The following is a 26,967-nucleotide window of genomic DNA, read 5'->3' on the forward strand; positions in this document are numbered from 1 at the left end:
ATTCAAACTACAGCCAACAGGTAATTTAGCTTGTTTATTGCACTGGACACGGGTCCTGGCCCCGACAGACTCAGCTCAGGCTGCAGACCTCCTGCTGGATGTGCTTCAGTAAGAGCACCATGTGGGCGACTGCTGAAATATCAAATTTGTAAATTTAATGCCACCGTGTAACCTCTCGAGATGTCACGGTGTCAGATAGAAACCTTTTTAATTAGCTCGGATATTCCCCACTTTGAAACAAGGCGATGCAAAATGATTTCCCCGAGGAGTGAGCTGTAACTGAAGCCCCTCAAAGACATGAAGCAGTGAGACGCTGTTCCCCCGGGTTAGTCGAGTGCAATTAGCTCCATCTGAGATTATGCTGCTTGCACAGTGGAAGAATTTACTGGTCAAATACAATTTGCTGTTTATGTTTTAAATATCCATCATCATTATGAACTTAAAGGTGCATTTTGTGATTCCCCTTTATGAACGTTAACTAAAACTATCACCACCAGGGGGCAGGCTTTTCAGAAAGTATAACGACACGTGTGCTGCTTTTCTTTTAACTTTCTTTTGTTTTGCATTCCTCACACTCCACAGGCTCCATTATAAGAACAGCTGTCTTTAAGGCTACATTTACTTACGTTGACCCTGCTGAGCCGCTGCTTTCAGGAAGCGTGGGAATTCTTTCAATTGAGCAACTGGTTCAGGAGTTATGGGAATTACAGATGTTTAATAAAAACATTGCAGGTGCCTGTGTGACCCCAGCGACCGGCTCTATGGGTTAAACACTGTTGAAAATACTTACTGAAATGGGCATGTTGGACTGTGCTGACCTCTGCTGCCAGGTCACGAACAGGTTCTCTATCTTCATCTGCTTCTCTAATTCTGTAAGAATAAAAACAAAGCCATTAATTTTTCAAACTGACATCATGTTTAATGTACAGGTCAAACTATTCACCTCTCCGCTCAGCAGCTTTGATCTCCAACAGCTGGCTGCCATGTCGAGCCACCACATCTCCGTCCATCAAAGGCCGAATGGTGCAGACGTCCCTCAGAGCTTCATCAAAGGGAAGCAACTCGGAGGGAAAGTGGAGGGGAGCAAGACTTTGACCAGAGTTTCCCAGTCTGCCCTGCTCTTTACTGGGCAGAGGAGGGACTGCGCTACGCAGCAATGCATCAGGCTCCATGGAGGGACCGAGGAATGGGTTGGGATCCTGATCAAGATAGAGAATAAATCAAATACCTCGACAATTAATGACGCCATCACCTCACTTAGCAGCTAAATACCTCCTGAGTAACCTCAGGAAACCACTCTTATTACATAGTTGTCGAGTGAATCGCAGTTTCCTGTCTGGCCAAGCAGGCTTTCACCGGGCTACTGTTAGCAAATGCTAGCTTATATCTGAGCCAAGCACAGCACAGCAGCTTTTAAAGTCACCACTAAAACACTGTCTGAAGCCACAGGTTGGCGTTTCTGTATGAGAAGCTTGTGTTGGAGGGTTTGATGTTTGTGGTGGTGACTGCTGGGTGTCATCGCTCAGACAGTGCTGCTCACAGCAGAAGAGAAGTCTGGGCCCAAGTCCTTCACAAGAAGTCATTTCACAAGCAGCAAGAGGGAACTCAATAATCTGGAAAGGTCTTGTTTTTGTATGGTCCGTTAAAACTCATCTTAAAAGAGTTTAATACGTGAAATCTTAGTCTGTGTTCATCAGGTGATTAATTCTGCCTTAACCTGAGGATGCTCAAGCCTTGGACACCACAGACAGGAAGCACATTTGCATTCTTCTATCACATGACGCAGCGACGTGCTGCAGTCACCGCGCTGCATATTAGTTTTGTCTGTTCCTCTCTTTTTGCTGTTGACAGGAGCTTTTGGGTGAGTTTGCTCAGCGGAGCAGCTCAGGGCCCAGATGCCCCTCGTGTGGCAGTGCTGGCTGCACCATGCCCACAGGCTGGGGGGTCAAACCGTGCACTGGTGCTCCCTCTGCTTCTCATCAGGACCTTGACAGATGAAGTTCTGTTCAGGCAAATTTTCTGCTGCTCTGACTCTGCCTTCTGTCCGCACTCATTAGTAATGCCGTGATGAAGAGCGAGGCCATCGGAGGGAAAGGAAAAGTTTGCTTCTTTCTATTCTTTGCGCTTGTTTTGTTGTTGGCCACAGGGAGAAGACTGAAAGGGCATTTGGTGTCATTCTCGGCTGCAAAACGGGGTCTAATAAGTCCCTTCGTCCGTCTGTTTTGCTCACACTGTGCATGACATTTTGCTGGATTTTACTGAACTTTCATTCAAACTAAAACAGCATTACATGATTTATTTAAACAACACCATGGTCAGCTTGACATGGTGGGGAAGGGTGGCACTCTTTGCTCTCGGTATACTTCTCCATACTGGAAAAGTACTGTATGCTGATTATCCAACCAGTGATCTCCGATCTGAGCCAGAAGAGCCGAACAGTCACCAAAGACCTCGTCCCTTAGTGTGTTCTACAGACGCATCTACTCCAGGAGTTTTCCTCCAATCGAACGATCCCAAAATACTCGCTCCCCACTGTAGCTGGGCCTTTGGCTAGTCTGCGTGGACAGCGCTTTGGCTCAGATTAGGACTCTTCCTCACATCTACCACCACCAGCAGGGGGCCTGTTCACAGAGGTTTTTGTTTTACAGTTTACAGATGTCCCCTAAACGAAACAATTCAAAAGTTCTTGTTCTGAAAAGAAGACATGAAAAACATGACTGTGCAACATGAGGTGGCAGCTTTTTAAATAATCACTCCTTCAATAATATGAGAGGGTTTCTGAATCCATTCGTCACAAGGTTAGACCAGCGGTCCCCAACCCCCGGGCCGTGGACCGGCACTGGTCGTTTGGTACCGGGCCGCGAGAGTTGAGGCTCGGGTTTTATTTTATGTTGCTGTATTTATCCGCCACACCTTAAAGGCCGGTCTGTGAAAATACCGTCTGACATTAAACCGGTTGGGGACCGCCGGATTAGACCATATTTAAATAAAAGTTTTTGACTGTGCCTCGTTTTTCATGTCTCTTCAAATCCTTTTTCATGTTTATACAGTAGTCTTGCACATCTGTGAGGTTCACATCTGTAAACAAACTAAACTTGATAAACTGCAGTGTCCTCACATCACTGTTTTCTCACTCACTATGTGTTAACAGACCTCTCTGCACTGAATCATATCTGTTATTAACCTCTGTCTCTCTTCCACAGCATGTCTTTATCCCGTCTTCCTTCTCTCACCCCAACCAATCACAGCAGATGGCCCCGCCCCTCCCTGAGCCTGGTTCTGCTGGAGGTTTCTTCCTGTTAAAAGGGAGTTTTTCCTTCCCACTGTCACCAAAGTGCTGCTCATAGGGGGTCATATGATTGTTGGGTTTTTCTCTGTATCTATGAAGCACCTTGAGGCGACTTATGTTGTGATTTGGCGCTATATAAATAAAATTGAATTGAATTGAATCACAGGTTACAAATCAATGTTCCATCTACGCCAATGCTGCACGATGCAAGCTAGTTTTAATCGATTTTTGAAAAGCTCTGTGGCTTGATGGCTTTATCATTTGCATGATGTCTCTTGTATTTTAGCAGCAGTCGCTGATGCCGTCACTCTGCTTTCTCTGCCTACATTTTTCCAGATGTTCCAACACAGAAGCCTTTTTAGTCGCCCAATTCTCAAGCCATCTGTAGTACACTATCACGTATGACACCCCCTTCATCTCACCAGGAAAAACGATTGTAAAATCAATCAGTAGCTGTAGAAGTGGAGCCTTCTTGCACTGCTGTCCTCAGAGCAGCGAAGCTGATGTGACAGCTGATGTGTGAGAGTGGGAGGGAAGATGGGATGTAAAAGATGCTTTGCAAACAGTTATTAAACAGGCGGCACAGCAGACTACAGAAACCTACAACCCAAAGCCCTCTGTGTGAGAGAGGATCATAAATAATCGAGGAGGATGAATGGAAACTGACAGAGGCTAAACTGCACTGAGGTGGTTAAGTCCTCCATTTTGGAAAACAAGGCCGCTGATGTGACAGGGTTATATTTCCAGGATATGATCCGGACAACATAAGAAGACAGCAGATAGAGAAGGGTAATAATCAAGGAGAATAAAAATGCTTAGTCGTGTGGCTGAAAAATCTTGTTTTGGTTTCTGCTGCCAACACCATCAACTGCATATTGATCCAAAACTCCATATTTAATAAAGGGTGTCCAGCAGTTTTTGCTGAGACACGCAAAACAGAAAACAAAGCTGAATCGAGCCACAGCGAGCTTTGATGAAGCTGCAAGTGGCATAAATATGGAAGAGGCTTCAGTGACAGTCTTTGCCTGCCAATATTTACACAGGATGTCAATCGACTGAACTGAAAACAGTTTGCACACTGCAGCATCTCCCAAATATTGAATATTTTACACGAGATAAGTGTAGTAGGGGCGACTAGTAGCAGACCAAAGTTAAAAAACACCTCTTGTATCTAAAAAGCCAAACTTTACAGTGATCGTACAGAAAATGCTGCAGGAGGACAAACGGAGCAAAGCAGAAATGGTTCTGATGCAAAAGCAAGAAATGCTCATTTAAAAATGACACTCACACTCAGATAAATCCCAAACCTCTCGGGCTAATTACGTACATGCTAAGAGGTGGTTATAGTCCCACGGCTACAACTGTCATAGCCTGACATTAGCATTTTGTGTGCATGTTGCAAAAATGATAAACGATGCTTATTTACTGTAATAAGCCGCGACGATTTCAGCTTTTTGTAAGAGGAACCACAGAGATGCAGCCCTGCAGCTCTCTATACAACTATTGTATCATAGTACAAGATGAAAACACATTACTGTGACACATCGTCACTGAAACTCATAAATAGCACGAGGACCACTAACAGGCTGGATCAAGTAATGACATCACCATCCATGTGGGAGTCACACAAATTCGTCCTCGGGACACAACAGCTGCATGAAGTGTGCTCCGGGAGCTGCTGCCTCCTGTGACAGCGTGAGTGCAGATGCTACCCTCCCAGGCTGATTCCACCTGAGCTAGCATCCTGTTCTCCTCACCAGCTCCCCACCAGATGCAGCAGAAACAGAAGGTGCAGCCGTGCTTTTTAGAGGCAAGTCTGAGGTCTAAGGGGGAGCCTGAAAATGCTGCCGAGGTTTTTCTGATGTCATTTTTTATATTGCTGTTATAAAAAGAAAGAAGGCTGTGATTATTCTCCCAGAACAATCATTGTGGCAGGACCACGTCTGACATGTTAAGCAGCGTTAATCGTCCTGCTTTTATATGAAAAACACCCCTGTGCAGATCATATTCCACAGTTGCACAATAACTGAGCGGCACAGCCTGTCATTGCAGAACTCAGTTAACACAGCGTGTCATTACAGGAAGCACGCGGTGACTGCCACAGTGCTGATGCCACATAACAACCTCTGCAGTGAGTTTGACACTGGTCATTTGCTGTCACCACATGTGAACACATGATGGCCGATCGCAGTCAGCTGCCTCCTTTCTTTCTCTAATGCAGGACAAGCACAGCACTGACTGTGAGAGCTGCTGGTGACTCAGCAGCTGCTGAAATACCATGAATAAAAAATACGCCCTGGGTTCCAAATCAAATACTCGAATACTACTTTCAGTCCATACTGCAGCTTCTCTCATAAAGTCAGTATTACTGGAGCTGGAACTGATTCCTCTGTCAGAGCACTGTACCTTCAACTTTGACTGCTTTGACTGCCTTGCATACATATATGAATATATATGTATGTGTGCATACATATATGAATATATATGTATGCACACATACATAGAGATCAATGCATTTTTGATACAAATCTGTTGATATGCTTTTTGGCCATTAAGCACTGACTTCATTTGTGTGTGTATGTATGTATGTATGTATACACACACACACACACACACACACACACACACGACGTTAAAATAAAGTATGCGATATTGAACCCAAAAGAAAACTCCAGGGCTAAAAAATGAAGTCGGTGCTTAACGGCCAAAAAGCACATCAACAGATTTGTATCAAAAATGCGTTGATCTCTATTTTTAAGAATCGAAAGCTTTGACTGACAGGTGAGGGCAGACTAAGCTGCTAGACACCTGCTGGGGTAACTGGACCGTAAACGACATTTTGCTGGATTTTGTAGGAAGTGTGCAACTGTACAGTTTAACAGTTTGATGCTGCGCTCCAGTCATGCAGTGCAATCTACCCAGCAAAGCATGTTGGGGTGGCACAGACAACAACAGGACTGTTTGGGCACCTGTAAATATCAGAGGAGACTGAAGTATCCTCAGAGACGGACTTTGGTAACGTGTATGTAAACAAAACAGTCACCAAAAAGTATTTTACATTGTTTATACACAGAAAAAAACAATGTAGTAAGCTTTCATTTGTGGGTCTGACTGCCAAGTCTGATTACCTGATTACTTATAAGACGACAACTTGCTCATAACCTAAAACCTAAGACACAGTGAGGCTGTCCTGCTTTTAAAACGGGCATTCAGCAAACAGTTAAGGCCATCTTTGAGGTACAGTTTATGTACTAAATGGTGCTTCAGTGCTTAAACCCTCTGTGTGCTCTCTCTGACTCAGCACAAAACGTCCCTCACAAATAACTAACAATGAAGTGATCCCATGATGCTTTTCTTCCTGTACTGCTGTTGGCCTGCTTACAATACACCAGAGTGTTTTCACCTGCTTGGAGTCTATTTCATGGATGGGAGCATCGGAAAAGCAGTAGTGATGGAAGAGACCCATCTTCTGATTGAACAGGCAGTGGACGACGTGAGCCCTCGCATTCTGCCACTTCACCAGACGCACCAGCTCGCGATTCAGAGAGGCGCCCAGATCCACGGACCAGTTGTAGCTGTACAGCGTCACCTGAAGAACCAACGGTGAAGTATTACAATCATGTTTTAAAGAGCACACTTGTACTTAGAAACATAATCCCACAGCTTAATTATGAAGCACAATGAGGATATGTGTGCTACCTTTTTGAAAAGATATCAGAGAAATTTGCTTTACAGAGAAATGACAGCATTTGGCTTCAAAAACACACTAATAAAGGTAAAAAACCCAGAGGATTAAAGATCTTTGGGCTAGTAACCTGGCTACCACGTAGGCTTATATGTCACACATTTTCATTATTGTGGGCAGCTTATACACATGCGCTGTCAGAGCACCATCTTTATTTGCTCAAGCACCCACTGACAAAAATACATCTAAGGACAAGTTCATGTATTTGAAAGCCATTACAAATGGGACCCTTTGGGATCTTGTTCTCTGCCCGGCCTGAGGGATATACAGAGTGTACAGAGGCCTCCGTATCCCAAATCACCTCTTTGTCCAGGATGCTGATAAAGAGGAACCTCTGGCGAGGAGCCATTCCCACCCCAGCCTGGCTCGGACCGACCGAATCGCTCTGCTCCAGAGCATCGAAGCGCTGGAAGCCTTTATGAGCTGGACAGAAAAGACAGAAAGTCAGTGCAACAGCAAAGCAATACGAGTCCAAGCTGCCCAGCAGGCTGTGCTATGTCCTTCAACAAAGAGTCCCAGCTGACTCTGATCACAATCTTTACTGAACTGTCAGATGAACATAACTGAGTTTTAAATACAAACGTACTGGGCAGCTGCTTCGCAGGTTTTTCACTTCCTGGGAGGTTTTGGGGTTTCTGAGGTTTGACTGACGAGAGCGAAAGCTTTACTGTGATGCTGCTTCTGAAATCACAGCGTTCGATGGACCACAAAAACAGTGTTGGCTTGATTATCAGGAGTGAAGAAACGTGGTTATTTTTTAAAACCGATGTAAACCTGTTTGCGAGCGGCGGTCGTGATATCCCCGCAGAAAGGAAGCAGAGAATGATGAAGTAATATCATTACCACAGAAAGGTCAAACAGCATTTCAGCTTCAAGATGATTTAAGGTGCGCTTAAACAAAACGTATTGGTGCTGCAGCTTTATAAAAGCTCATGAGTGCTATTCTCTCAATGTGTGCGTTTTATTCTCCTCGTCAGTGTGAGACACAACGTCACGGGGCTGCTTTTACTTCACTTTGGTTTGTGGCAGGTTTAGTTATTTATTTGTTACCTCAAAGTATAAATTAGTAATATTCAGCCCCAAACTATGAAGCTATGGAGAAACTATTCAAGAAGAGAACTGCTAACATCATGAAGCCATGTAGTGTAATAAGAACCGGACATGGGTTCCAGTGCAGGGGACTAACTGCAGAAATAAGTCTGATTGTAAAGAAGTCAAAAGTAAAAATACATTTATTTTCTAAATTGTGATCGAGCTGTTAGCCAATGAGCATCGAGTATCCCGCGGCTTTCACAGTCGTAGCTCGAGGATGAACAAGAGGACGTCACATGAATAGATCCATGTTTTCTATACAGTCCACATTAAAAACTTTGCTATCACAGCATAACAATTAGTCTGATTAACTGATGTGTTTTAAAGTGGCGAGGCGACATAGTTAGCATTCGTGGTTATCGTTTTATGATGATGGCTCCGTTCTGTAGCTTTGTTACAGGGTGATCGATACAATTAAAAACACGACTGAAGTTAATGCAACTTCAGTCGTCTTTTATTTATAATGTAAAACAAATTTCATAAATCCAACTAAGTTTGAGACCCATTAAAAATGAATTTAAGACATTTTAATGCCTTAAATTCAGATCATGGATCTTAAAAAACTGCAGGTCTTAAAGAACCAGTAAAAATTCAGTTTAACTGAAGAGGCGAACACACTAACATCTTTTTATCACACTGACTCTCTAAGACTTTCATGTCAACATGTGAAGTATTCTGCTGTTCTCTGTGAAAGCTCGCTTACATATATTTCAGCTGTTGAGAATATAGAAAAACAAACAAACAAACCAATATATTGACAAAACGCAGCCATAAAGAAAATCCCATTACCATGAAAGTTGTTGGTAAGCTGAGGAGCAAACTTACGTGTGAACCTATTTAGCACTGGGCTGTTTTCCTCATCTGAACTGTCTTCTGTGGGTAAACAGAGGAGGTACAAACAGCAAGGCGGCGTGGACAGTGAAACACAGCTCGACACAAACCGATGTAAGCAAAACAAAAATAAGACAGATGTTAGAGAGCAGCGAGCACGGACAGAGAAACACAGAATCAAAGAGCAGCGGCGGCGGCGGCGGCGAGGACAGAGCACGTTCAAAGCTTCAACAGGAAACACGTGGAGCGTCTCCTCCACACTACTCATGGTGTTAAAACAAGTGTTAGCAACATGCTGCAGACAGGTCTATGCCAGCCTAATATACCGAACAGCTTTACCTCAAGAATATCCTCACTAGACTAGCAGTGTGTGATTAGCTGCTGCGACACAAAAGCAACAGAAATGAGGCCGAACTTTATTTTGCAGCAGTCGAATAAATGAGAAAAAACTAGAAACAGAAGCTCTGCATGAGACAAAAGCAGACTTCACTCACTGGACACCTGAAAGGACTCATATGTTGTGCCATAAGATATAAACTACACTACAGTTAGACATTAATATCTCAAATTAAACTGTATTTATGTTTTATAGCCATCATGTTTGTTGACTTTGTTATATGTAAATTATAGTTTTATTCATGTTGATTCTTTTTAGTTTTTGGTAATTATTTACTATAGTTTATAATGTAGCATTTTATTCAACTATATGATGTTTAATCAACTTTTCAGAGGTTTCTTTTTTGTTTGTGTCATTTTGTTGTGTTTCCATCCTCTGCTGCTTATAGTGGAAATGTTTGACATAATGTTCGGTGCAACCAAACACAGCTTTCATTTACCGAGTCAACCACAAACTCCTCACCCAGCAGGCATCCAGGTCAGATGCCTAAACAACCTCGATATCAAACAGCTGCTGGTCTTTACCCCATGGCCAAGTTACTCACCCCACTCTGAGGGTGAGACAGACACACACCCTTCATTTCCACTACTTGTGTTTTCTATGGTAGCCTCACCCATGAGTAGGACCGTAGACAGACCAGGAAGCTGAGAGCATTGATTCCACACTCTGCTCTTTCTCACCAGGATGGACGGTCTGACTATACGTTAGTCTCCCACTCCACTCATGAACAAGACGTTAACATGAACTTAAATTCCTCCACACTCGGAGCGCACGTTCCTTCCTGTTCCACCGTAGAACCACAACACTGGACTTGGGGCTAATCCTCATTGATGTGCTGAACTCTGAGCGCGCTTGTATTTAACGTCCTTTTATTCCACCTTCTGTTTGGTTTCAGTTCGCTTTGTCTCATCGTCGGCTTCTCAGTCGTCTGTGAAGCTCTTTGAACTGCACTTACTTGCATGAGACGAACTACAGACTGAAATGTGATTGATTACAATAATGAGGAAACAAAAGAACATCACAGGATAATGTGTTTATTGGACTTCTATTTTACTTTATTATGGGGTCATCTGTTGCTCATTAGAAGCAACGAATGACTCGACCAGCAACAACACTTTACATGGACTTGTTTTTATGTGATGCTTTTTCTCTCTCATTGTCTTTATAAGCCTGTTTATTGTTTTCAATTATTCTTGATCATTTCTCATTAAATGCTTTTATTCTGTTGTTGACATTTATTCTGTGTTTTGCATTGTGCAGTCTTGTTGCAGCTCGTTCTCACCGTTACCTTCATCTTGTTTTGTTTGGCCTTGATTCTGCTCATCTGTCAACTGACTGTTTGGTAATTAAGCAGGAGGGAGACAAAGTAATTAACTTTTATTCTAAAAACTCTGGTACTTTGTAGATGATAAAATATAAATCTAACAATGTGTCATTTGAACATATCGCCATCCAATAATATAATGTGGTGGTCGCCGTCACTGGGTTTAAAGCTGGGGGCCAGCTGGGGTCAGCGGGAGTTTGCATGTTCTCCGTGTGCCTGTGTGGCTCTCCGTGAACAAAGACACGTATGTTAGGTTAACTGGTGTTTCTAAATTGGTTGTAGGTGTGAATGAATGTGTGAACGTCTCTCTATGCAAGTATGGTGGCCTGTCCACAGTGCGCCCCACCTCGCACCTAAAGGTCAGCTGGGGTCGGCTTTGGAAAACTGATGGATGACACCGATGTACTCGTACTTGAACGGCTGTTCAATTTCAAACATGGACTCTTACAGAAAGACTCATCACTTACTACATCTATATCAGGGCTGCACAAATCTATGAACGGCATTCATTTCTAATCAAATATTCTGATTTCCTGATGAATTGGAGAAAAAGGAAACAACCATAACAGGCTGTTTAAAACACACTGGAGCTGAGGTAGTGATGCATAGCCTGTGCAGAGGGTAAGGTAGTAAGGGGCTAATGTGAACGGCTGGTATTGCAGCGGTTACCTTGCTCTGTGCTGTAGTGCCACTGATGGAAGTTGCGGCCGATGAGAATGAAGCTCCTCACAGCGTCCGGTGGTTGGCTGAGGTTCTGGCCAAGAGGGAGCGGCACAAAATGGTCTCCAGATGTGGGGCAGCTGCAAAAAGTATAATACAGGTGCAATATTATAGAGCTGAACGACTTTAATGGCAGTGTGCAGTCAGAGGGCGCCCACCAGGTATGGTATATATCCTGTTAACAGTTTCCAAAAATATGCCTTTCTACTCTCTGAGCTCTCAAAGTGCTTCATGCAACATGTCTTAATGTTTCAGTCCCATTCATAGAAGCACTGCTTTCTATGGCTAAGTGCATTGGATGCATTCCAGTGGATGAAGCTGAGAGAAACCTGGGGTCAGTATCTTGTGCACAGACATTTGGCATGTAGACTGGAGCAGCCAGGCATCGAATCACCAACCTTCTGATTAGTGGATGACCTGCTCGGCCCCCTGAGCTCAGTCTAAGTGTTTCTGAGTGTGACCCGAAGCTGCAGCTGTTTGCTCAAAATCCTCAGTTTAACATTTTTTTCTATTTTTGAAACGTCACCAACGCGACCTGCTCGTCAAACCTTTAGTTTGTGAGGGGCAGCCAATCACAATAAATGCTGCAGTAAAGGGAGAGAAATAAAAGGCCTCATGGCTGACAGAGGATGAACTGGGGGTGGTAACCCAAAAACAGCGCCTAACTTCTATAAGGTAAAACTGTGTGTCTATAGTCGTGTTCATTGATTATATGTCTGAGAAGTCTAAAGGAGCACTGATTTTCGAGTGCGATCACAACAGTGACTCGGTATCTGTGTGGCAACAATCAGGAACGAAGAAGTTGTCTGGCTCCAGAGAGCGCACACTTCTTATTCACAGTGTTTTCTAACGAGCAGGCTGCTAAGAAGTCTGCGAGAACAATTTGTTCGCTTTCAGGGGTCTGCACTGAAAGAGATGACAGCAAGTTGGACTTATAACCAATAAAAGTCATTCAAATTTCAGCTGAAGAGTCAAAATGACTCAAAGCATGAGGAGGCTGAAAGTAGCTGGAATGCCATTTGATGAAGTGCAGACAGCAGTTGGAAGATCAGCTGCAGAGATGAAAGTGAATGAAAGCTGTGGAAATGTCATTTGCATTGGAAGCAACAATCGACATTTGAGCTGAAGCTGAAGAGTCTCAGCTGAGGTGTTTTTGAATGTCAGAGCACAACAACAGCTTTCATGCACCTCGGCAACAAAAAATATCACAACTCAGCGTTACTTTTTATTGCTCTCAACATCAGGAAGGTAAGAGTGATGATCGATTACCAAGAAAAGCACGATGTAAAAACTCACCTCGTCTTTCGAAATGTCTTCACTGTTGTGTCGGCGGCCAGCGAACTGACCAAACTGACAATCTCTGCCAAGATGGAAGGCAGCAGGAAGTGTGAGGCCGTTTTAGTGGTACACTGCTGAATGGAGGGGCAACCTGAGAGTAACACAGAGTGTGAGAGCTCGCAGAATATAAACCCCCAACTTCTCAAATAAGTTTTCAGATTCTGGATGAATGTAGAGATAAAACTTACCAAGTTTGGCCATGAAAGTTATCCACGGCTGGCAGATATCTTGGTAAATGGGGTCCAGAGTGCCTGCATCTCCCTCCTCAAACTGAGACAGCTGCCTCCTGCACAGCCACAAACCCCCCACACTTCATTAAACCACATTTCTATGGGACTCACAGCAGAGAGAAAACCTGTTTTGGTGGTTTAAAGGCTTGTTGCCTGCCATCAGTGATGCAGTGGTGGTCAGGCAAGATTTCTGCTTTCTCAGCTCCATATCTAAGACAGAAATGACAATACTACCATACATGGTAAAATATTGAATCTTTAAATATGAAATGGACAGTACTGGCACTGTGACTCCACCCACTCAAGCATCATGCTGTCTTAGCCTTTTCTGAAACCAGGCATCGTGATCGCGCTGGAAGACATCTGATGTGAAACCAAGGACACCGCACACTAACCAGCTAACAGCCTGTCAGTCACAGCAACTTGCTAACCAGTCTTGCAAGTATTAGCTGGTGTCTTTCATCTGTAAATACAGTCACTGGTGAGTCCAAAAGGCAACCACAGCAGCAGCCAATGATCTAACAGGCATCAAAATGCCAATGAAGCTAAATGGTGACGATGCAGCAGCTGTGTGCATCTATGTACAGTCTGAGACTGAAGAGCCACCAGCAAGACTGTGCAGCAGCTTACACCTATCAGCTTTCTCCATACATAGTGCAGACCCACCTGCTAGGACCGGGCGTCCACATATGTGGACTTCACATTTTGGGTTGTCTAGACCACAATTATTCACCACTGTTCTATCGAGATATAGAACGAATGTCCTCATATGTGGATCTCATTTTTCTCAGACACTACATCAGGTAAAAAGATCATTCTTTGCTTTTACATCCAATCAGCCTAAACAGCAAAGAGAAATTAAAAACGCCATGAAGGAGTTCGTGTCTTAGGAGGTTAAATTTGACCATCTTCTAAACCATACCAGAATGATTTCAGCTCTTCTTGCTTTCCTCTCGATATAAAGTTTTAATGCGCTTTAGACAAGCGGCTCTCAAAGCATTAATGTCCAAGTGTTAACCCAAGGGGCCAATATATGATTGAGGGCCACACAGGAAAAATGCTGCATATATGATGTGTCATGTAGCTTTCATTAGTAATAATTGGTCTTTTCCTGCGATATCACACTCTTACATGAAGTAGAAGGAGGAACTGCACAGCCCACGCTGTGTCCGTATTCTCTCCAAGGACTGCATAAGGGTTCAACTTTGTATGATTTCTAGCTCCCTGATGCAGTTAGTGTTCAGTATAATAACTCAAAGTGGCTTCAGTGAGTCCCACCTCTGGGTCTGCTCTAGCTCCACAGCCACCGTCTTGTCCTGGCTCCACTGCTGCTTTACATTCTCCGTCTTGTGTCTGCGGCGCGCTGCTCGGCCCTCCTCGCCTTTCTCCTGCACAATGTCGTCTGTCGTCTTGGGGCTCCCGAGCTCGGCCGAGTCTGGCTTACTCTGATGGAGGGAAAGAAACATGCTTACTTTCATACGTGTCTGTGACGACACGTCTGATCTGTCGAAACTAGACGAACAGTCAATAAGCACTGGGAACTGTGCAAAAAAGGAACGATTGTTTTTTAAATGATCACAAAATGCTGACGTAGAAAGCCAGTAACTGACCAGTATGTCCCAGAAGCTGCGGCGAGTGCTTTTGCCAGTAGGCGTGGTGGACTCGGGTGTGCTACTTCCTGTCGTGGGGGCGCCTCCTACAGCTTGGATTAAGCTGATCGGAGATGGACTGGTTTTAAAAACCCTTGAGCCACTGCGCTGCCTGGGGCTGTCCTTCACTTCTCTCGCCTCAGCCAAAGGAATCCGCAGCCCTGAAGAACATTTCACAATCAAACTTCAATTAAAGTCTTAAACGTTTCCCAAGGATGGCTGCAGTGAGATCCTCCATGCTGTTCTGCTTTCTGCCACCGGGTGTCACGAACGCCCGCATCCAAATATCCCACACGCTTCTAGATCATTCGTTTAGTCTGTGAGGCAAATAAGCCTGATAATAGAGTGCTTTCATGACCAATTACATGAGGGTCAAACATAACATGGGAGGGAGCTTTACTACATTCAAACAGGAAAAGGAAATCAGTCTGTCGTACCAACGTGTTAAAACTTTACCTTTCCACAAAGGCCCTGCAGCTTCAGTGTGTGCTGCTGCGTCTCCTCCATGTCATCCTCTGATGTTGGGTTAACCAAAAACAGATTCCATGCTTGTGGGGTATCTGACAAATTCCAAAGTGTGGGGTAATCTGGAGTCCTTTGTGACCCATCGGTCTAAGTCTGCTTGTGCTGATATTATCAGCTCAGAGGACAACTTGCCAATTTTCACCATCACCATCATTAAACCTCTGATCTGTGTCATGATATCAGTGTGGAAGGCCACAAACAGATGAAGCAGCATGAATATTGGATTAATCCAGCCAAACGGGCCATTATGCAGCAGCAGGTAAACCATCTCACTGAATATGTACAAAGGCCAGCAGTACACTCCATGTTGGTAACAAACAGAAAATCTGTCAGCAAACAGAATTCTTCGCCTCGCTCTGAGGACGGCATTGATAATGTAGGCTCAGCTAAATTTGTGGCTTTGTAGTTAAAAGGTTAGCAGGACGTCCCTTTGATACCAGAGAGCAGTCCTGGAGGGACAGCTGCATCCATTTTTGAGACCTACTCAAACACCATTTGGGTTGTGTAATTATCCGCTGAGTTGTACCAGCTCAAGATTCAAGCATTAAACTAAAAACTGAAAAACAAATGATGGGGGGGAAAAAAAACCCATGGCATAGTCGCCTACTACTCCGAAAGAGACTCGCGTTTAGGAACAGGACTGTCTGCGGGTCAAGAAAGCACAAATATAGAGTACACCTACACCTGGCTGTAGCACCGCTGCTTCTCTGTCGCCATCTTACAATGCTGTGATTGCAGCCAGCCCCCGACTCTCTGTGAACGCCACTCATGGCCACTGATCAATGATCATGACAGTTCAATGATAATGAAACTGACCTCACAACCCACTGTTAGTCAGTGGTGCTACTTTCAGTCATTATGTGAATGTACTGACTGTAAGTTTGTGGAAACCTGAAGGATGAGAAGGCGACATCCAGATGAACAGAATCACCCTTCTGGTTCATCTGCTTGTAGTTTTGTCTTGCAGTGAACGTTTGTTATTTGATTTGCTAAAGACAAAAACATTGTAACAACATGAAACTGCTGCTGACTACAGCTTTCATGTAACACCGTGCACCGCACAGCAACAATGTGTCAAAATCATTTTAGAAAAATAAACCTCTTTGGCTATTTTGGCTACATTTGCATATTTGAGGTAAACAGCGACCGTTTCAGACCCATTATCAAACTTTTAGGACGTAGACAGAGCCAATTATCTCTGCTGCTCCTCGAACATAAGCCATGACATCAGTGTTTTTGTTGACACAGTGTCAGAAGTGTGGTGAATGATATTACACTGTAAAGCATTGTTTTTATTGGACTGCTTGGTACAATCTGATTGCAAATAGGTGCAGACACAACAGACCCAGCATACAGATGCAGTAATGAGCTCACCTTTTGCCTCTTCTTTCTGAGCTTTCGTTGCTGGGCAGAGGACCCCGACACAAAGAGGGTTTGGCAATACTCTCAGCTCCATGACAACATCACACAGTGCGTGGCGCAGTGCCCCCTGCAGTTTGTCACTCAGCTGTAAGGGGCTAATGTTGCCTTGCTCCCAGATGTCGAAGCGGACATACAGCTGTGGTTCTGTTAGAAGCAAAACAGACAAATAAGTGAAAAAAGGGAAAAAAGCAATAAAAAGGAACATTTTGTTGACTCACACCACAACACACACATCCGACAGAGCCAGAAAGATATCTGACATCAATCTGTGATATTTTGTTGAGCATAACATCTCATGGATGGATGGACGGACGGATGGATGGGTGGATGGATGGGTGCATGGATGGATGGGTGGGTGCATGGATGGATGGATGGATGGATGGGTGGGTGCATGGATGGATGGATGGATGGATGGATGGGTGGGTGCATGGATGGATGGATGGATGGGTGGGTGGGTGCATGGATGGACGGGTGCATGGATGCATGGATGCATGGATGGATGGACGGACGGACGGACGGATGGATGGATGGGTGGGTGGGTGCATGGATGGATGGGTGGGTGCATGGATGGACGGGTGCATGGATGGATGGACGGACGGACGGACGGACGGACGGACGGACGGATGGATGGGTGGGTGGATGGGTGGGTGGGTGCATGGATGGACGGGTGCATGGATGGATGGATGCATGGACGGACGGATGGATGGATGGATGGATGGATGGATGGATGCATGGACGGACGGATGGATGGATGGATGGATGGACGGATGGATGGATGGATGGATGGATGGATGGATGGATGGATGCATGGACGGATGGATGGATGGATGGATGGGTGGCAAAATGAAACTGAGATATCATTATTTTCCCTTTAAGGGCCACAGCCTCATGGCAGCATTTAATGCTGTCATCAGCGGACGTTGTGTTACAAGTATGTAAAACAACTGATAATGAGGCTGCTCTTAATGCCTGTGCTGTGTGTCCTTTAGCTTAACCCCTGTATCAAAGGTGTCTGTATCCACTGTGATATCACCCACTGGTTTGCAAAGCCTAAGACTGAGCCCTTTCATTGGCTTGGCCTCATGTCACCCATGCATGAAAAGCACAGGGCAGGTCTGACTGTGACACTGAGGGATCATCAACCACAGGACAGGCCCGCCATAAAGCATACTTTTCTTTCTAAAGGTTAATCAGGTCCAATATATTTAATATAAACATTTTTAATAGATCCTAAAATAATCAGAAAGTATTTACTGAGGTCATCGAGTTAGCCAGCAATAAGGTTGTTTTCCTATTCATTTCTAATCATGTGCAGTCGGACTTTTTATCCCCCAGTTCTGCATTGGCTTCAACTGTAGCTGAAGCCAATGCAGAACTGGCTTCAGTAAAATTCAGTAGCTGTAGGATGTAAATGGTGAATGGACCGGTTCTTATACGGCACTCTCTACTCTATTGAAGCCCTCAAAGCACTCTATACATCATTCACCCATTCACATTCATTTATTCAAGCACTGTCCGTCTAACATTCACACACATTCATACTCTGATATCAAAGAGCATTTTGGGATTATTGTTAGTAAACTGTAAATTTATTACATCCAGGGATCGAACCATCAACCTTTCAATGAGTGGATGAGCTGCTCTGCTGCAGAGAAGTCATAACAACAAACATCTTTGTTGTTAAGTGACATCAAATGTTACGGCCAATGAAAAGGAAGCACTGCAGACACCAGCTGTCCCATCGTTCATGCTTTTTGATATGTGATCACCTGTGATGTGGACAAACATCCAAAACTATGAGTTTTCCTCCAGCACACAGTTTCAGGGTCTCATAATGATACCAAAATCTCCGTGAAGCTAACCTGCCCCCTAGCAGGTTTACTTCAACTAACCCTGACTGTCTCCGCCTCTTTGTCGGAAACCTGACAGTAGGAAGTGTCAGACATGGCGTGTCCCTTCCTTGAAGAGCCAGTAGATCGTGAAGCCCAAATTCTCCGCAGAACTCTCCGCCGGGAGAGAGTGATTAGAGCGCGTTCGGACATTTGATCATTTCCTGATGATTTCCTGTGTGAACGTTACCGTTTTTCAGCACAATCTATAATTTATTTGAATAACATCCTCAGGCCTAATATTGCTCATGTGACACATCGCAGACATCCTCTCAGTTCTGTACATATTATTTGTATCGCACTTCGGTTTTTTGCAAACGGGAGCTTTCTGTTTTTACTGTCTTAAGTAACCAATAGTGTGTTTGTGCCCAAAGCTAACTAGATACATTTTAGTGTCTTAACCTAAACAAGTAGTCTCAACCAATCCAAACTGAAAAGAAAATGAATCCTATAATTTGTATTTACTCACAGTACTGGTTATTTTCACAGGGCAGCAGTGAGGTGCAGTTTGCAGGTAGGACAAAATACCAGTTGCTGTTCTTTTAATGTAAGCTTATGCTTCCCAGGCAGTGGCTGTAACGGTCGACTGAGCTTTGTCACCTAAGTAAGGGGCAGTGAGAGGAGAGGTGAGCTTGTGCTTCGCTTTTAAAGCTGCAGTAGAAACTTTGTCACTGAAAAATGGAAGAAAATGGGAACAAGGTGTATCGCACTTCAGTTTTTTGCAAACGGGAGCTTTCTGTATAATATTGGTGACGCTGAGCACGTTTCCAAGGCTACCGTCTGTCGGGCAGTCAGGAATGTTACAGTTGCACTGAAACGTCTCCTGTACTCGTTTGTGGTGTTCCCCGGTCATAGACCCACAAGATTTATCAAAGAGGGATGCCACAAAATTGCAGGTATCAGGATGAACGAAACTTAATTCATGATGTGGTGATACTTGAACTACTACTTAAAGTTTACATTTATTCCACAGCATTAATGTACAGGTACATAGTTCCCTGTAGCATTTCAAACTAACAAATTATTTCATTATAGTAATGGATGCTAATTTGTGTTCTCTGCACTGTGAAGATCATATGTGATGCTGCCAACATTATCACAAATGTGGAAGCCAACTGCTCAGCCTCTGTGAGTGGTGGTGGTGGAGGACCCCCACCTGTTTTTCGGGCCTCTGCTTTTTTTTCTGTTGGCTATAACGGGTCACATTTGAGCATACAGAGTAAGCAAATATGTACTTGTAATGTGCTCAGATAATTTCAATAAGTGCTTACAGAAAGAAAATTAATGTAGCCTCTAACTGCAATTGATTTACATCGGACAAACAGACCAAGCACTATGGCTCATAATACAATTACACCTTACCTGTTTGGACTATATTTTTATATTTCATTTTTACTTGCTGCCAGGAACGTTTGAGGCCTGTTGGGTTGCACCTGCGCTCAAATCACGTCACAAAATAAAATGTATGAAATAAAAAATAAAATAAAATATAATAAAATAACGTGTTAAATGGGTGGAAATCCCTAGATCAATGTTTAAATTAACACTCACGCATTGACTCTGTCGGCTATGTTTGCCATGCATGCTCACTTTGTTTTGCAGCTGAGGCTGTGTTACTTTTTTCCGCAAAATTTGCATGTTATCGCCCACCCCCGTGACATCACGCTCCAAAGCCCTATACTGCCATCAGAATTTCGGCCTCAAGCGCTGTAAGATACATTGACCGCGCCTTCTTTCCCTCCGTCTCCATGGTGACTCGCTTAATCTGTGCTCCACTAATCAGGGCTTTATGTATCCTCGTGCGCGCGCTTAACTTGGGGTTAAAGCAACTCCGCGTTGACTGAACTAATTGTTATCAGCCTTTCTGAAACCGAATATTCTGAGTTGGACAGTTCGGGGTTACTCAACCCTGAGTATCGTTTTTCACTCTGAGTTTTCTAAACCGGCTTCCTGAAATAGGGCCCTGATATCTAAATACTTCATTTACATGCACAAGCTACTTATATGGAGAGACTTCAGTTTGAAATGGTAACACCTGCATCTCATGCATGAGGTGTTTACTGGAGTGACAAAACTGTAAAGCCTGTTTAGATGTTTTGCGTAGACACCAAGCCCCTCGTCTCTCAGTAATTTCCACGAGGCTTCTGTCATTTTAAATCTTAGGGGTTCCTACACAGAAAGGGTTGCTCCTTATAATCCAGGTAGAGATAAAAGTACCAACACTTAAGCTTTCAGAAGTAATCAGCACACGTTTCTTAGAGATGTGGTCTTAATATCAGGTCAGCTGTGGCACCATGTTGGACTCAGATAAGGGCCATTAATCATCTGCACCATGGTGTCATTTCTCTCACAAGGATCATGATTAAACTGTCTGTGATATATCGATGTTAAAAACAGCTCATGGTAGCGCACAGTTTAAATTACATTGCATTAACGATTAGCTAACACATCCCTCTCTGTCACTTCTACACATCTATTCAACCTAATTGCAGAAGGTGATGAAGAATAAAAAGCACCTGCTCAGAGGGACGATGGCCCGTTATGTTCAGATGCTTGTTAGGGACACATCATGTGAACTCTGTGGCCTCTGTTCACTGCTTCACACACACTTCATATTTCAGCAGAATTCACTGAACATGTCATGAAACTATATAGAAACCATGTAATGTGAAGGTTATACTACACAGTTAAACCTACAGCACTGACGATGACTATTTTTAATGCCTAAAACAGCTTGGTTATTATTTCCCCCATATTTCACCAATCCCAGCAGCAGAGTGTGACTAACACTTTATATAACAACAAGCCCCAAATATGAGATTTCGTTTTGATTTATGGCCGTGTGCTGCAGTGTCACACTGACAAATTTAGCTTCCGTAAGTGGCTCCGTAATAGACTCGTATTCATTAACCGGCAGATTTACTTGTTCCGATTTAGGGGCATTTCATATTTGGACACTAAATTTAACGGCTGGACTGTTAACCCCAGCACAGTTTGATGTTTATGTTTGCAATTAATCCATTTTAAAATGAGTGGCGTTTACATGCCTCCTGGGACGTGCTGTAACCTTGTTGCATAAACAAATCCAGCAGTGAAACGATTCTCCAGAGGGTGAAGAATAATGTGAAAACCAATGAGCCCAGTCTCTGCTGGAAACATTAGTTTGGCATTGTAAAAGTGGGCTGCACTGATTTTCACATGCTAAATTCAAGTCGTGCTTAATCTACGCAGACTATGAAAACATCTGGAGACCAGGTCATTACCTCAGTTTGGGCTTGGACATCTGGATCTCAGTGATACCTAATATTAAAATATGCTCTGGAGCAGATGAAGAGAAAGATCACCCAGAGCCACATCTTCTGTCTCAAGCTGCATCAACATAAACTCAGCACACCTTTAAGAGAGTTGTGCATTGCTACAAACCTCTCATCACCTCCTTTAATAATGTCAGACTGAAAGAGGCTCTAGTCTACATCCTGCACATCAAAGTGGCTCCCTGTCAATATCAAGCTTCACCTGAGATACAAATTTGTTTACAGTCTGCAGCTCTGATTGGCTGCTGGGTTTTCAATAAAATATCAGCAAAGCTCAGATAACACAGACGCTTATTGAACTGCAGAAATACAAAGGCCTGTGATCTCGAGTCACTGTGTGTGGACAGCTTCTGCAAAGACACAGTTCAGGTTCACCAGAAAGGCAGCTTCACAATATGGAGATTTTTAGAACTGCAGCAAATGAAAAATAAAAGTGCAGCTATGACAGTGACAGCTGCATCAGCTGTTTACAGGCTGCATCAGCTGTTTACAGGCTGCAAATCTGCAGCTTGTGAGTCGTCACGTACATGCGCGGCTGCAGGTTACATTCAACAGATACTTTACATCACTGAAAGTTTCAAAAAGGAGCAAAGTAACTGAATATTTATACATTTCTTTTCCCTCTCTCCTCGGGGCATTTCACTCGGTGGTCAATTTAAGCTTTTATAGGAGCAATAAAATTCATTTCTGAGGAACACAAGCAGGCATTTTTTCATTTTCATTGTAAATCAGTTCGTCTTCCTCAGAGGCCAAACCAGCACTGTTGTGTTGATGAATTCTTGTTTCCAGCATCTCTTCAATAAAGCTTATTTATGGACCCACCGAGCACCAAACACCACTCACAGCCGTTTCCTGCTGCACGAATCTTGTCAACCTGTCATCAACATTGCTGCTAATATTTTTATTAAAATGGCAAATTCTTTCCTTCTGATAAACACGTGTTTCCTTTGTTCTGCTGTGACTAAAATATCGATACAACATTTACAAATGACTGCGATTTCTTTTTGATTACCTGAGCCGCTAATGATGGACTCCACTTTGACGACAGCGGTCAGCTCATTAAAGCGATCCGGGTGCAGGGGGACGGAGCAGTTCTCGGACTTCTGCAGGGCGGCACCGCCCTGAGCTGGAACTTGAAGGGGCCGACCGTGGGCATCGACAAAGGAGAGGGCGATGCAGGCGATACCTGAAAGAGCAGGGAACGTGTTCAAACGACCAACTTCAAATCACCAAAGTCTGGGTCGCTCATTAGTTTTCAATTCATAGTCTCCTCATTTCATGTTTATTTGAAATTTCCCAGCAACTTTGAGGTTTTCAGGCCTCATTATTGATCATCTCATACTTCCTGACGCATCACAGCTCTGCACAAGCTTCATCAGAAGTATAGCTGCCACCACATGTCTGAGGATGTTATACTAGTTATCAAAGAAAGCTCCTGAGCTAACACACAGCTACATAACCACCACGTATGTACACTTTATAAATTCATCAAAGTGCTGGGAGTGAGCTGAACCCATACAAGCTGACACTCCCTGAGAAATACTGTGAAGCTTAAGGAAGGATGAGTGAGGGCATCCGCGGCTGCGTTCTTTCTACCACGGTGTTTAGTAAATGAAAACTTACGCAATCACATGTAGCAGTAATTATTCCAAGGCAGTAAGAAGAAACCAAACTCACATGTGTTGTTAGATCAAGCAAGTTATTCAAGTATTGGCCCGTTTTTGTCTGTGAGCGTGTTTCCGTGTTAGTGGCCTATGTTGGGTCAACACGAGGGTCAAAGTCAACAAAGACGACAACAAAGCTCACGCTACTAAACTAAGACGGCAACAACTGAAACCCTCGCGCAGCAGTACAGGTACCAGCCGAGCCGTCACTGCGAATCTCCAACTAAGCTCCTTTAAACTGCAAGCTACTCTGCAGCCCTACCTCCACCCTCCACCTCCGCCTTATTTAATATCATGTCTGCTGCCACCTGTGCCCGCTCTGTTCTGTACTGGGAGATACTGGACCCTGCTCAGAGAAATAGGAAAGTCCCCATGGGCGAGATGACTCTTATTTTTTAAACAATTTAAATTGCTAATTTTACTGCTTATCAAAGTGAATCTGCATCTCATATTTGACTATTCATTGCAATGTGCATGCAGCCGAGCATGCTGCATTAGCCAGTTACTGATATAAGCTTCCTGTAACTGGCTCTTCATGATGGTGAGCGAACGATCAAGCTGGGAAATGAGGCCTGTGTGTCTAATGGGCAGCCACAGAGTGACTTCAGGCTCCATTCTCAGGGCACATGGCCGTCCTCTGCACAGTCTATCAACACTGACACTGGTTGGTGAGCTTGACACAACAAATAAAAACGAAATCATAAAATGCTCCCCAGGACGAGACAAAAGTAAAATCCCATAAACCCATATTTCCTTCACAGCAGAACACAGAAAACATTTACATATTTACACTGAATTTGTTTTCTTCTGATTTAACAGCAGAAGTTCACCAGTGTGCAAAAAAACTGCAAAATGTTGTGCAACAAATTTAGAATAATGTTTTTCAAAAGAATAAAAATGGGCCGTATCATGCAATAATGAAGCTCAATGTGAACACGAGGCAGAAAAATGATCCAAAAGACAGACTGAGGCCAAGTGGAAAAATGCTGTGAGGTCAAACAAATCCAAATTTGAAATTCTTTATGCGCAACATGCACACTGGATCCTCTGGCCTGCAGAGGAGAAAGACCACTGGGCGTGTTTTCAGCGCTCAGATGAAAGCCTGCTGCTGGTGCGACGGGAGTGCATCAGTGCCCAGGGATCAGGCGCCATTAAAGGGCACAGTTAGAGACCGTGTTTAGAGCAGCGTACGCTGCCTTACATATGACACTTCTTCAGGGAAGGACTTGCACATTTCAACATGATAATGTTAAACCCCACACTGCATCTATTATATAGTAGCATAGCTTTATAATACAAAAGTCTGAACTGGCCCGCAGTGAAATTAAGTGAAAGGGACGACAGAAACACAGGACTGTCGAGCATCTAGAATCCTCCATCAGACATTCCTCCCACAAAAATCCAGCAACCAGCGTCCTCAGACATTTACGGGAACTATACATGTGTTTAACTAAAGCGGTCCTGACTGACTAACAGTTCTATAAAAGCTGGGAAGCTTAATGAGCATGACCCTGTTACAACTTTTTCATTTCTCAACATTTTAAAATGGTTTTTTTGTTCTGTTGTGGAAAAAAATGGTTTATGAAATTTGCAAATCGTTTCATTTCTGTTTACATTTTACACAGTGTCATACTTAAAGTGTATGTTCTTATATTTCAGGTCCATTTCATTGTGGTTGTGTTGAACTCTTACTAATGTCCGTAAGCAGAAGAGACCCTGGGAACACCGCATTTCATGCACCCTGCAAGTCCATGCCAAATCTTAAGCCAACTAAAAGATGGATGCAGCTAACAATAATAATAATAACAACAACAACAACAACGATGTATATGCTGATGGAAGCCTAACAAAGGCCGAACAGTGTTAGGGCACTACAAAGAAAATAAATAAAAGGCCACGAGCAGCAGCAGCAGCAGCGCAGGCTTCAGTCGACACAACCAGCAGGAGTGAAACGGGCAGGTACCTTTAAACTGAGAAGGTGGGAAGAGATGCTGAACCAGCTCCAACATGGTACCTGGGTCAACATTAAAAAGACCCAGAGAACAGAGAGTATTAGGGATGCAAAACCAATAACATTTTATTTTTATCCAATTTAACACCAGGAAACTCCAAGAGGGGGTGGCAGTTGTTGGGCACCACACTAGTAAAGCCGACCCACTGGCGGGATTTTGCTTGCAGTAATATTTGCAAGCAAAACATGATTAGCCAGCTAGCTGCAACTTCACTGTCTGCTGATGTTTCGGTGATAAACTCATTTATACATAGCCAGATCAGCCCAGGGAGTCATCCAGCCTTATTCTCAGTATCTGGCTTCATGAGACAGTTTTCTGTGTTTGTAGGCACACTAGCATTAGCCAACATTAGCTTAAAGAAAGAGGGTTGTGAGTCAGATTTGATCCACCAAACCAAAACAGCCTGCCATGTTGTTTAATGCCCAACCCAGCAGCCAGCTGTCTAACCATAGCTTGCTTATGTCATTACCAATAAAACTCGTTGCTTTGTTGTGTTTGTGTGTTGGAGTTTGTGCTGGTTACTGCATTTCTAAGCTACCATTAACTATCGTTGCTTAGTCCTGATGCTGGGAGCAAAACAGTCTCCTGGGTGCTTAAAAAGAGGGGAGCTACATGTTTTTAGGTTCGTGGAGATGCTTCTCATCCAAGAGGCTTCTGCAGTTCTCAAACTGTTACCAAGCCACAGGTATAGATCCCCTGGTGGGGCTGACCCCTTGTACGGGGGCCGGATGTTCGTACACCTACTGTTAATAATATACACATGAGCCACGGTGTGATAGAAGGTGAGCATCACTGGGGCCAAAGTGTGAAGACATCGCCCCATTTCCACCCTCATGTGAGCTGTCGAGGTCAACTCAGGCCAGGAGTGAGCGTGGGGTTTAAAGAGGATCTGGAGGCTGCATTGTAGGTGCCTCATAGCTGACAGTTGAACTGAATAAGCCTCTTGGATGAGAGGCAGAAGCTTTTCACAAACCTACTGAAGTCCAGCTGCCGTCTATTTAAGCATTTAAGAGGACTGAGAACCGACAAAGACACGAGCAAAGGAGAGGCACTCAGGCAAGACACTCGGGAGTGGGAATTGTGTGGATTTGAGAAAATCCAAGAGCTTCTCTCGGAGGCAACCAACAGAGTCATTTGTGGGTATAGTTTAGTTTTTAAAGTATTGACACAAGCACCTGTTTAAACTGCAGTTTAAATATATATATAAGTTTTATCTAATGTATGTTTAAAGCCCTGCTGAGTGTGACCTCTCACAGACATTTGAACTTTAACTTCATTTACATTTCATTACAGGTAAACTCAGTGTGTTGAACACATATGAAAAAGCATAAAAAGCTGTGCAGTTGACAGCTCCGTGTCAGCTGAGCCCTACACGCCTTACTAGATACATACAGTGCTTCATCTGATACTTTTAGGGAGCAGTGGCAGGTTGGATGTTACTGATGATGTTTGGCAAGAGTGCATTAAGAATACATATTGTAGTTCTGTAAATGCTAGACATAGTCTGAGCCAATTTAAGGTATTTT

The 26,967-nt window shown here is 43.7% G+C and overlaps 1 protein-coding gene across 3 annotated transcripts in view; it reads right to left on the reverse strand.

Moving 5' to 3' along the window:
- szt2 (SZT2 subunit of KICSTOR complex) overlaps positions 1-26,967 on the reverse strand; it is a 148,865-nt gene that overhangs the window by 28,513 nt on the left and 93,385 nt on the right. For all 3 annotated transcript variants that reach the window (XM_026194043.1, XM_026194042.1, XM_026194041.1), the window contains 12 exons: positions 22,778-22,951; positions 16,515-16,706; positions 14,577-14,776; positions 14,245-14,411; positions 12,925-13,022; positions 12,695-12,827; positions 11,348-11,478; positions 8,952-8,999; positions 7,336-7,457; positions 6,693-6,878; positions 944-1,199; positions 791-870 (listed from right to left, as the gene is read on the reverse strand). In XM_026194043.1, the coding sequence (XP_026049828.1) occupies positions 791-870; positions 944-1,199; positions 6,693-6,878; positions 7,336-7,457; positions 8,952-8,999; positions 11,348-11,478; positions 12,695-12,827; positions 12,925-13,022; positions 14,245-14,411; positions 14,577-14,776; positions 16,515-16,706; positions 22,778-22,951 (1,787 nt within the window). The remainder of the gene's footprint in view (positions 1-790; positions 871-943; positions 1,200-6,692; positions 6,879-7,335; positions 7,458-8,951; positions 9,000-11,347; positions 11,479-12,694; positions 12,828-12,924; positions 13,023-14,244; positions 14,412-14,576; positions 14,777-16,514; positions 16,707-22,777; positions 22,952-26,967) is intronic.

The sequence above is a fragment of the Astatotilapia calliptera genome, chromosome 15 (genome assembly GCF_900246225.1).
Source record: "Astatotilapia calliptera chromosome 15, fAstCal1.2, whole genome shotgun sequence".
In the NCBI taxonomy this organism is placed as follows: Eukaryota; Metazoa; Chordata; class Actinopteri; order Cichliformes; family Cichlidae; genus Astatotilapia; species Astatotilapia calliptera.